Source organism: Ciconia boyciana, chromosome 4, assembly GCF_034638445.1.
Source record: "Ciconia boyciana chromosome 4, ASM3463844v1, whole genome shotgun sequence".
Classification (NCBI taxonomy): Eukaryota; Metazoa; Chordata; class Aves; order Ciconiiformes; family Ciconiidae; genus Ciconia; species Ciconia boyciana.
In genome coordinates, this window is record NC_132937.1 from 86614724 (window position 1) to 86627556 (window position 12833).

A 12833-nucleotide genomic window follows, 5' to 3' on the forward strand; every position below is an offset into this window, starting at 1 on the left:
TTCTAGATCTCTGTAAATTTTCATGTGTATAAAGAATTAACAGCTGTAAAACTAAATTATAATTGAAATCATGCAGCTAGCATTAAAATACAAATAAAATTATATCAAGCAGCAGGCAACAGGACATTTCTAAATGCAAATGTGTGAGTCCTTCCAGACACTTGCAAACTTGTGATTAGTAAATAAATCACAATTTTGTAATAGCTATTTCAGCTTTAAATCCCAGGGCATGGAAGGAGAGATTGTCTCAGAGTAGCTTCCAACTTATTTACAGTTTCTTCTACACTGCAATAAAAAGAGTGAAATGCATTCAGTTCTGAATTGGGCGGGAGAAGCAGCGCATCCAATTGCACCACAGTTCAGCAGAAATTCAGGTTAGCATCTAATTAAACAGAGGCCTTACATTTTTTAACAAAAAAGGAAGCTAGAAGCATTGTGTATTTCAGATCCCTAATGCATATAGCCCAGGAGCAGAACATAGCCCAGGAGCAGAACACAGCCCACAGAGCAGTTGATTTGTTGTAGTTGATGACTTGGGGGCTGCCCTACGTGGGCAATATGACCATCTCCACGGCAGGGCACGTGTCCCAGGTGGGCAGCTAAAACCAAAATGCTCTAGCTTCCTGGCTGGTTGGTTAGTCAGGAGGAATGCCTGTTCTTGTTGTATAGCTGTGAGAGGAGAGCACATGCTCTCTCCTGACCCCTGGGCTGACCAAATACAACACTACTACTGCCGCTAGTGTACCAGAAGTTCTTTGTCATGTCACAGTTCACATCCCAAAAGCGGGACTCCCAGCAGCAGGGAAGAGGGAGTTCATCAGGAGGCTGAGGGGGGGTGAAGAGTGGGTTGGAGGAGACTAGAACATAAGTGTGAGCTAGGGGGCTGTGGTAAAAAGGGGACAGAGAAGAGAATGGGGAGTGTTATGGAAAGGGACAGATTAAATGTGATTTCTGTTGGAGGGGGCTTTTAGTAGGGAATGGCACCTGTTTAGCAAAAAGCAACCAAAGTTTACAGGAGAGAGTGAGACGTGCTAACCAATTTAAAGGCTGCATGTACATGCTTCTTTGTATGTGTAGCACTGTTTGAAATACCATTTCAAAGTATTTGAAAGTATTACTCTTTCAAACTCTAAAGTAAGGAGTTGCAATATTAATGTTAATATGAACACAGAAAAATTGTGATAATCTTTCTGGTGTCAAGTTTGATCTTCCTGTTCCAGACCGTTTTACTAATCTGCCATATCAAATTACAGGCTTATTCTGAGCTAAAGAAAATGTGAGACTACAGTGGTAACCAGTATTTCCTCTCATAACTAGCCTGCTTATTTTTAAGTAGCAGTTAAGGTTTCTAATGTGATTGTCAGGCTGTAACTCACTCTTATTTGCTTGTTTTGCAGCCATCGGATGCTTTGATATTAGGAAAGATAAAAAATGTGGACTGTGTGCTGTTGGCAAGGTAAATGAGCATTTTAAGGGGTTTTATATTATGTGTCTTTGTTTTCTCAAAAGTTTTTTCTTTTTACATTAGGTGAACTGAATTTTTACTCATTTCATCTTGCTCTGTGTGGTTGCTAGCAAAGTCCAGCAGAAGTCTGGGTTTTTTCCTGAAGAAATTTGATGCTGCAGGCACTGAGAGTATTAAAAATACCATCTAGGTTAGGAAAGAGAAATCCAGTGAGGGGTGCAGCCCTAGGAAGAATGGCAACCTGCAAGGTTGCCTGCTCTGGTGGTAGGTAGGTTGTGCCTGATAACCTCAGTAATCTGTCTGCTCCCTGTGTTTGCAAATTGCCTTTGTGAAACTGAGAAATTGCCTGTTTCCAGAAGAACTGTATCTCTGGTACCACTGCAGACTCTTCCAAATAATTCCCTTTGATTATTGAGTCCTCTGGCTGTTACCTTTATTGCTTAGGAGGCTGCATCCCTTGTAGTTCTTCCTCCCTGAGCCATTTCTATTCAGACATCTCTTACCATAAGCAGAAGAGACTCTGGAAGCAGGATCTATGGATGAGTGTGTGGAAATTTCACACTAATGTAAGAGTGGGTATCTAGGACCAATGTGCTACTAGATTAAACATAAGAATACTAACACTTCCCAGCATCTGAACAGCATGGGCAGAGCCAGGTGCTGATAACAGGGTCCATCAGCAGTCCCAGACGAGTCAAGGTGATGAATCAAGTCCAGTATCCATCCAGGGAGTCCAGGCAGGAGCAGCAGGAGATGGGGCCAGAGACAGGGTTGGAGACAAGGCTGCAGCGTGTGTCCAAAGTCCATCCAGAAAACAGGTCTGGAGACAAACTACAGCATGGGTCTGAAGGCCATCCAGGAGACAGGGCTGGGGACAGGCACACCTGTGACATAGCTCAGGCGAGGAGTGAAAGCTGGGGCCTGAGCTTGGAGGCAGGAGCACCTAGGCTCACGGGCACTGGGTGTTTGGGTGGAGGCCCAGGGTGAGGCTGGCCAGGGCAATTACAACCCAGTGGTGCACTCAGGACTCCAATTCTTTTCACAGCAGCATTTTTCCATTAAGCTGCTGACTGTTACCATCTCTGCAACTACACTTCTGTCTGTGGTTTTACTTTTCTTATCTTGCATGGACTTTGCTCATGTATTTTATTACACCTGGACAACAGTTTTCTCATTTTCTCAAATGAAATGCTAAGCCAAGGTGTCATAGCTGTGCTGTATCAAAGTAGGCCTTGGGCTACAGATGGCTGAACAACTTGGCTGTGGTTTGCATCCTCACTGGGATTTAAGACCATTTACATACGACCCCCATGAGTTTACTTTTGGGGCTAAGGTACCTGTGACTTCACTTTGTGTTTTGCGAAAAAATAACAGAGTTGCTTGTGATTGCCAGATTAAAAAAAAAAAAGGGCATGCATATTCTAGAAGAGGATTATGACAACAACTGCAACATTAAGCAATACATGCCTAGTAGCCTATCAGAAATGCTAATGACAACATGGGAATCCTGCCTGACAGTGCTTGGTCATGTTGTGTGCAGCTCCCAGTTCCGAGTTGATCAAGTTCTTAAGACCTTTTGGTCTCTGTGAAAGAATCAGTTGGGAAATTAAATTCTTCTTTGCTTCTTACATGGTTGAAAATAATTTTCAAATGTGTTCAATCATTATGTGAGTAATGTACCTCTGTAGCGATGACAGAGATAACATGAAAGTTTGCTTATAAGACTAAATATTTCCTGTCTTGGTGAAAAAACATACTGCAACAGTGTGAAGTCATTCTTCTAATTTATGAAAACTGTCAGATCATTTTAAGAGCAAAGAGGAAAATGTGGTGATTCTACTGTTTTCTTTGGGAAGGTAAAAGATTAAAACAGTGTGTTCTTTCTGTTTTTAATTTCCTGTGATGTGCTGCTCTTTTCTAGGTGGGAGAATACAAACAGCACTTCTGAGCAGAAAATTTGTAGAGGTGTATATAAATGTTACAAATTTGTTGTAGTGTATGGAAGATTTAATTTGCTGCACCTGGATTTTCAGAATCTATGGAACTGACTCAAAAAATTCAGAGGAAAATGCTTTTTGTACTGTTGAAGCTGCTAAAGTATATTTGGATTGTATTTTCCAGATTCTTTTCATTACAGTCTTGAACTTAGAAATTTTGCATTTAAAAAGAAAACTACATCACTACTTCTTAAATCATATACTGAGAGAACCTTAATACAGTTACAAAAACAAGCTACACTGGAAGTAGCCGAAATTATCAGTTCCACTTCCAATGTTGTTAGGGAAATTACATTTCCTGGAATTCTCTTTATCTGGGAGAAGGAAGGCAATTTCAGTGATTCATTTGTCTTGCAACATGTATCTTTGCAGACATGGAAGGCATCATACAATTATGCCATCAAACGTCAATTACCGTGCCAATATCTGGGCATTAAAAGAAGAAAATTGTTCACACGTATTAGTAACTACTGCCTGTGGTTCATTACGAGAGGAAATACAACCTGGTGATCTTGTCATAATTGACCAGTTCATTGACAGGTGAGTAACATTTGTTTTTAATTGTGTTCTTAGTTTTGGGGCAGAAAAAAGGGGACAAGTAGGGTTAAACCTTGTAATAACATGTTAATGTTAAATTAAGTTTTTGTGGAATGAGGTGATAGCCTCAGTTCTTATCGCAAGAAGTGGGATTCATACAAGAAGTTGTGACAGGAAACAGGAATGAGATTACAAGAAGTTCAGCTCTAACATAGAAGAAATACCAGGCTTTGAAAAATGGCCTTGAATGAACTAAAGTATAGCTCCTTGGGAAGAGTATTCTGAAGAGAAGAGATCTCCTATTCTCAGATGTGGGGGAGGAACATGGATAAGAGCCCAGGCTGTTCGAAGTTTTAAGAAGAATCTGAAATGAGATGGAGAGGTGCAAGAAAGCGTAGTAGGAGCCAGGTAGGAAAATACATGCAGTAATAATGAGGCTCTACAGAAGAGAGATCAAATGCAACACAGTGAGAAAAGAGGAGGTTGTTTTAAAACAAGGAGAGATGCTAACATTTTTGATTTGCTAAAAATCATACAGAAGTAAAATTTTTCCAAAGTCCGTGTTCTCCAGTCAGTCCTCCCCTCCTTGATTATCTGATGTTTAGAAAAATTCAAGCAAGCAGAGAAAAAAAAAGCTACATTTAAAGATCACCAAGTACACCAAATATTTCAAAAATATAGTTGCACATTTAAAGAAGTAAATTTATTATTAGTACTTATAGGTGTACTATATCTGGAAGTCTTATTGGTATTCCACCCTATTTGAAGTGTTTGGAATGGTTTATGCAGCTTCTTTGTGCTTTTGTGAGGCTGCTGGCAATATTTCATTGACAACTGAACATGCATACCTAGGTCTGTTCTCTGCAGTGCTCTTTAAGTTTTGACTTACTGGCATTTTTGTGTGTGTGTGTAACTGAAATGCTTTTTTTTGTAAGAGAATATGTTTTAACTACAGTATATCTAAATGACTAAGTACCTTGCAGGAGCAAGCCCCATATAAACTGCTTCCTGTTATACTAGAGTTGATTTGTGGGTGGAGAGCAGCTGTATTGCTGACAATGGTCGTTGTTTTTTTTTTTCTTTTTTTCAAGTCTAAAAATATTTAGGCTGATCACTTTTTTTATACAGATTAAATCATAATCATCCTTATTCTGCCAGTAGTACTTGGAAATGAGTAATTTTAGTATCGATATTGATTTATGTAGGAAAGATATTAAACATACTGGGGTACACAGTTTGGATGACTGCAAGTAAAGCACCAGTTATTTTGACAGCATTATCATCCGGTAGACTCCTAGGTAGGTGGGGGCGGCCTAACCATGCTAAGCTGTGAATTGCATGCATGGTAAGAAGTAGCCTCTGGCCCAGAGAGCCTGCACTTTTGAACAGTAAACAGTTGAAATGATTGCAGAGTTATTATCTGCTACAGATGAGGGGTGAAAGTATGGAGAAACTCACTCTTGCAGAGGTTAGGCAGAAAGACATTAACAGAGACAGGAAATTAACCCAGATATGAAATCTAAGACCATCCTTCATCCGAAATATCATTATCAAAATTAACAATTCATTTTGAAGCTAGCTAATCTCCTCCCACAGCTTTAAATTTCCAGCACTTACCAGTCTGCATCATAACTTCTGAGCTGGAAAGGAAATAATCAACTTGGTTAAGTTTGGGTTTTAAGAACATGTCCTTTTCAAGAAGAAAAAAAAAAAGGTTATAGAACAAATCAGTATATTTATCTGATGTAAAGACGAGTGAAAGGACAGGGATCATTTACATTGCAGCAAAGGTGGCAAGTAGTATCTTGGGCTGTGTTAGTAGGTGTGTTGCCAGCAGGTTGAAGGAGGTGATCCTTCTTCCCCTGTACTCAGCACTGGTGATGCCACACCTGGAATACTGTGTGTGGTTTGGGGCTCCCCAGTGCAAGAGGGACAGGGACATACTGGAGAGAGTCCAGCAAAGGGCCACAAAGATGCTGAAGGGACTGGAGCACCTCTCCTGTGAGGAAGGGCTGAGACAGCTGTGACTGTTCAGCCTGGAGAAGAGAAGGCTCAGGGGGGGATCTCATCAATGTATATAAATACCTGAAGGGAGAGCACAAGGAGGATGGAGCCAGGCTCTTTCCAGTGGTGCCCAGTGGCAGGACCAAAGGCAGTGAGCACAAACTGAAACACAGGAGGCTCCGTCTGAACATCAGGAAACACTTTGTCGCTGTGAGAGTGACCGAGCGCTGGCACAGGTTGCCCAGAGAGATGGTGGAGTCTCCTTGCTTGGAGATATTCAAAAGCTGCCTGGACATGGTCCTGGGCAACCAGTTCTAGCTAGCCCTGCTTGAGGAGGGGGTTGGACCAGATGACCTCTAGAAGTCCCTTCTAACCTCAACTATTCTGTGATTCTGTGACCTGTGTCTTCATTTAGAGTTTATTCAGATGGTCACCAGTAGTAATGGCATAGCCCATATATGAGCAGCATTTCATTTGGGAAAGTAAGTTTTCATTTCGATGTAGAAGAGTGGGAACTTGTGGGGACTTGTTTCATGGCTTCAGGAAACCAAGAAGCTTCTCAGTGTGGAAAACAAAACAACAATAAGTGTTTCAGTGTGGAAAACAATATGTAATACAAATTTTAAAGTCATGTCTAGCTTGCCCTTTAATTCTGAAAACTGACAAGTCATAATAGTCTGTTTCATTTGACAATTTTATTTCTGTGATAAGTCTTTTTCCCTGATGGTCTTTGCCAGTGGGTGTTAGACTGCTGGTTCTTTGGAGGTAGGGTCTGCATTTTTGCCTTTCACAGGGCTGTATCATCTGTAAGAGTGATTGCATTATATATCATAAATCATTATGAAAACAATGCTGCTGATGGGAAGATACTTTCATGGGACAAAATAGAATAAGTGTCCACCAAAGTCTGAAAAGATGCAATTTTTCTGAAATACTTTCTAATGAAAGATCAGGGTCCTGCAAACAAACTATGTCAGCAGTCTTGGAAAGAAGGTACAGGTTAAAACTGCAAAAACAGTTGGTTATTTTTGTTGAAAGGTACCCTGGCTTCTATATAGTGATTAACCCTTGCCAGGCACTACATAGGAAAGAGGCTTGGGTCTAGATGGGAAGGATTTACTCAAGCTATCATTAATATCAGTGCCTTCTAGGTGTCCAGCTACCTTTTGGTATCTGGGCTCTAGTTGTCAACAGGGAGCACATCATGATTCTCATTTCAGGTATGAAGCAAGAAGAAGGAATAGTGAATGGGAATGGGAGAAGAGCTAGAATTGCACAGAAAGCTGTAGGCAGCAATTGTAATTTGCTCCCCTTGGGCATTCACACTGTAGCATTATGACAGGATCTCAATACATGGAGTTGTGTAGGACTTCTGCTTAGTTTATGGCATAGGTTTGACTTACAGTGGGGAATACTGAATAGGTGTAGTTAGAACTATATAGCATTTCCAAACTTTTGAGAGCTTCGTTCTGCAGATCATTAGCATTCCTGGTAAGTGTTTGATTTCGTATATAAAGTCTCTGCTTTCTTCATGCTTATCTATTAGTGTGTGTGTTTAAACAATAAAAGATACATTTTGTTAAATAAGTACCAAAATATGGTACCAGAACATGGTGTTCTCTGTACTTCCAAATCCAAAAAGTAACCACAGGTGCTATTATGGGCTACAACAGTTGTTCTCTTCTTTGAAACAAGTGACTAAAAAAAAATCTGGAAGAAATTTTTTTATGCCTTTGGCTCCTGTTAGTTTATTACAGCGCTGTTAGTCACCTGGCTGGATCAGACTGATTAGGGGCTTTTTTAATACTTTCTGTTTGGTTTGCTGCTGATGTTTGCTAGGAAAAGAAGAGTAAGAAGGTACTTACTTACTTAGATGACTCCGCTCAGTCAGGAAGATGCAGAAAAGAGCTTCATAAAAGAAATCCTGTAACAGCTGCCAACTTTATTGCTTGAATTCTTTGTGTCACATACACCACTACAATTATTACAGTCTTGTTACACACTGTAAAATTTTTCATGGGAGAATTTTCTTTCAGTGTCCCTGAAGAGGCAGAGCATGCTGAGACTGCTTTTTGTACAGCAGATGCCAGTGTGAATTTTCATTTTGTTCTTTAATTACTAATAGCTTGTCGATAATTCAACACTACTGGAAGAAGGGGGACGGTGGTGAGGCAAGTGGTAGAGGACTGTTCCATCACAGATGGAAATGATTGGTTTGTTCACTTACTTGAGTTGGATTTTGCTTCCTAGCATCAGTCATAGTCAGCACTTCCAGAAAATCTTGTGTTACTGTGATAAAATCAAGATGAAGGAGTGAAAGCCACCTTACTGTCTGATTAAAAGTGTGGCTATTGCTGTAGGGTGGGGAATACAAACTCTGGGCATGCCTTCAAAATTACAGTACATGCAGCTTTGAGTTTGAAAAAGCGGTAAGGGCAAGGCAGGCACAGCAAAACTATGCAACAGTGCAAGGGTTTGCTTGCACTGAGTACCACTGTCTCCTTGAGCTTGATACACAAGCAGTTATGCATGAAAACATACATGCCCCTTTCCCAGGGAAAGAATTCCCTTTTCTCCTCTACAACCATCCACGGTTTGGCACAGAGGCAGCACAAAGGCCTGGTGGGGGTTCCCCGTAGAGCCCTGCAGAAGTCAGATGGCCAGCAGGAGCTGTGCAGCCCTGACTTAGCTGCTTGCTTGTAGTTACTAGTCCAATGCTTTCAGGTGCTGCTTCTGATCTCCCCCACTGGGGGCCTCTGTACTTTCCCTTTATGCTGTCCTTGATCCATCTGGATTGTGCGCTTTTACTACAAATAGTGTGGCTAGTTTCTAGGCAGGCACTTGGTGACTTCTTCCTGTTTTAATGTAAACAGGCAATTGTATAACAGTCAGTCGTGCTCTGTTGTTAAGCAGGCTGTCCTTCTGATGGAGGGCACACAGACTTCTCCACATATAAAACTGAGATCTAAGGAGCAGACTGAAGGGTGGCTGTTGAATTCCTTATTTCTTGTTTCCTGCTGGCTCCATAAGGAGTCACTCAGGGTACATGGGGAAGGTCTTGAAACTCCTGTAATGAGAGGAGCGTTAGGCAGATACTGTCATTTGCTCTCTGGCTCTTGGTCTGTATGAGAGTAAGGCAGGGAAAGCATCTGTGATTCTGTAACCTTCATTCTCTCTGCAAGGGATACAGAGGAGCGGTATTGCAGCAGTGAAAATTATGTGCTGCTGCCCCATACCTTGCAGACAGGTGAGTGGGACAGATCAGGATGGCCAACTCCTGACTTGAGTAGCAGGGCTACAGAAAGGAGGACTTGCTAAAAGGCATTCCTCTGTGCTAGCCATTACTTCATAGGTAGCAAGAATCAGAGATTGGTTCAAATCTACCCTTTATTTTCACCCTAAGCCTAGCAACGTGCAGACACATCAGCTGGCCCCATATCAAGTAGCTGTGGCCTTCGCAGAGTTGCAGCCTTCCATGCAGAAAATAAATTGTTGCACTCCCTCTGAGCCCAAACACATGTGGTCCATTGCTCAGAGCAGTCACAGGTGTTACCATTGTTACTTATTCCCATGCAGTTTGTATGTATGGTGCTAAAACATAGTGGGATTTCTTTATTAGACCATATAGTGATGTGGCCGTTCTCTCCAAATACATAGGGTATCTGAAAGTCAGAGATTAATATTTGTACATATATGATCTTTCCTCAGGACTTTTCTGAGTGAAAGAGCCTGACTAACAACATCTGAAATACTATAATGCAGGAAATAGATTATGACTTTTCCCATTTCCTCCAATTCTAAATAATTCATTAGCAGACACTGAAAAAAAAGTGTGTAAAATCACATGCATGCTATTTGCAGCTCTTCAGCATCCCATAAAGGAAAAATTAATATTATTGTTTCAACTGATTTTAACAGCTGTATCCCATTTTGCATATGTTTTTAATTTGCTGATCTCTTTTCCTATTTTATAATCTCATCCTTAAGGCTATTCTATTGGTTCTTTTTTTTTTTTTTCTTCAAATCTACTCTAACATGTAACTTGTATTTAAAACCTCCTTTTCACTGGTGACTTAGAGAGCTGTTGTGAACAGTGTTACCAGCAGAAATTTTGTGTTTTAACTGTGGATTGAATTTGGCTGTTGCCTCACTTTTCTCCTGAAAAGTACAATATGTGACACACTGGGTGAAGGAAAGGAATGTCTCAAAGAATTTTGTTCCAGAGGGTTTTCACCGTCCAGTTGGCTGAATTACCTTGAGGCAGTGCATTTGAAGGTAAAGTGATAGCAGGAACTGTTGTTCCACTAGTTGTCAAAATGGCATGCTGGATGGTAATTTCTGCAGCGTGTTTGACCATTTCCATGCAAGGAAACAGTTTCTCAATTGAAAGAAGGGAGAAAGGATTCTTCTACTTGCAAGCTGCCAGTGCATGTGTGTAATCCTTCTGAGACTATGACGACATCCTGTTCCGGGGTTTTTCTGGCTCAGTTCACACCTCTTTTGTTCAGGAAGCTGTTCCTATAAATTCCCATCCTTTCAGTGTAGGAATGCAATTATATGAACAAGTTGTATTTTGACTAGCTTTGTGGTAATTCAGACTTGATTCCTTCCCTTCCTGAAAGCTTACTGTGCTCTTTTTTTCAGAGATTACTTGCCTGACTATTCAATTTAGCCGATTTCTTTTGGGTAGAATCGCAGTATAATGTGGCTGTTTGTGTCATTTAGGAACAAATCAGCATTTCAGCATCTCGTTAACAATAGATTTTCTCAAAGTAATAGGCAATGCACTACTGGAGTAACAGTTTTATATTCTTGAGCTCAATTCTGAAAGGTTTGTAGAGAGGCAAAACAGGATTAGAGGTGGTCATTAATATTATACTGATATTTTTGTTCCCTCCCAGGAATGCTATGTTTTTTGATTTGTGTAAATTTCTTGCTTTCTCTTCTGTTTTCTCCCTTTTCTTCTCTCTGAGCATGTTTTCTGCTTTTCTAGGACAACTAAAAGATATTGTACTTTGTACGATGGGCAACATTCCACTCTTTCAGGAGTATGTCATATTCCAATGGCGGAGCCGTTCTGCACCAAAACCAGAGAGGTTAGTGAATTTTGTAATAGTATTTAGAACTGGGTTTTTTATGGCACTTATTCATGATATAGTAGACTAATTCCCCAACATTGGACACTTTTAAGATTCAGCTGGACAGGGTGCTGGGCCATCTTCGTGCTTTTGCCAAGAAAGGTTGGACCAGATGATCCTTGAGGTCCCTTCCAAACTAGTATTCTATGATTCTGTGAATTATATATTCTTACAATACAGCAGCAATCTGCACCTCTTTATTCCTGTTTCTCAGATATGTCATAGTATTAAGGAAAAATGTAACATTTGGAAGGCATGGGAAGTAAAAGATCTTGTGTATATAGGAGCTGTCTTCCTAAGGGAGGTATGCAGAAGATGCCAGTTGGCAACCTAGATTTCCCCGAGGTCTTAATAACAGGACAAAAGATCTTTATTTATCGGGTAACAAGCCAAGAGAGCAACAAAGTGGACAAAGCAGGAAGACAGAATTAGGAATTAGTTCCTTTTTGCTCTGAATAAAACTGCACCTATGGTAGAGGTACTCTACATACTTAATACAAAGAATTAAATAAATAGTACTTCAGCATTCACAGAAATGACAATATTTCATTTGTGCTTTTGTGTGTTGTAGCAGTGAGTGGTGGTGGAAAGTCAAAGCTTAGTTTAAAGGATGTTAAACATAGAAGCAAGCCAAATTACAGTAGCCTTTTATTCTTAACTTTTGCTTTTAGTTTTGTCACTTTAAGATTTTCAGGCTTCAAAAACACTTAGAATAAGCAGTATGAAACACCTTTATAAGCTTCTGGGAGGAGTGTATCTGTGATTAAATATGCCACCTTAGCGTATTCTTAGACCTGAGGAAAAGAGAAGGTGAAGATTGAACTGCACATTTTGTGCTGTTATGGAATGCTCTGATCAGAAGCTGCAAGGAGGTACGTTCTCCAGAGGCACAGGAATGCTTACAGAATCAGTCATATCCATCTAAGAGACTTGCTGTCTGTGCAGTCAGTTACTACACTGAGTAGGACAAAGCTGAATTGTGAAGCAGGTGGCCCAATCTGTACCCAGAGCACATACAAGTATTTTTACTACTGAGTTATTCTGCTCTTGTCACCAATTCACTTCAGCGTCATTAAAGGCTATTTTTGTAAATTGGCCAGACACAGTGTGGTTTCAAGATATCTACCAGCAGGTCCACAGCACTGTTAGTAGAAGAATGCTTCAGTGCACTGGGAATCAAGGTGTTTCGCAGTGAAATGAAGACATTTTAAATCTCATGAGGAAGCAAACCACTACATATTATACATGTGCATGCTTTTGCCCTTCTTCCATTGAGCAGCAAATTATGCAAAATACTTGCATTTTTCATGCAACAAGAGCCTAGCCTCATGCTCTTACCAAAGATTAGTTGGCATATAGTTGCTTACTGACTTTGAGCATGATGTCGTGTCACAACAGATACAAAGAGTTTATTGAGAGCCATCTGTACACTTTCTGAAATGGATTAAAAAGCATTACTGAAGGGATTGGCAGTACTTCACACTGTGTCTCTTTCTCATTTTTTTAAAAAGTTAAGTAGATATGCATAAGCCATTTCCTGAGGTTGCAGGAAACATATGCCAAGGCTAGTTTTCATTTGGTTGTTAAGTAGCTAGAGACAATGTTCTTTGGATATTACTTTTTTTGAAAATTGAACAGAGAAATACTCCTTTTCAAACAGAGAAAAAACATTTAGGTACTTCCCAGTCTCAC

General features: G+C 40.3%; 1 protein-coding gene across 1 annotated transcript in view; it reads left to right on the plus strand.

The window, feature by feature from the left end:
- Positions 1–12833, plus strand: part of MTAP (methylthioadenosine phosphorylase) — a 33238-nt gene that overhangs the window by 10594 nt on the left and 9811 nt on the right. Inside the window, exons 3-5 of the mRNA XM_072860510.1 lie at positions 1398–1456; positions 3835–4002; positions 10997–11099. Coding sequence (XP_072716611.1) covers positions 1398–1456; positions 3835–4002; positions 10997–11099 — 330 coding nt within the window. The remainder of the gene's footprint in view (positions 1–1397; positions 1457–3834; positions 4003–10996; positions 11100–12833) is intronic.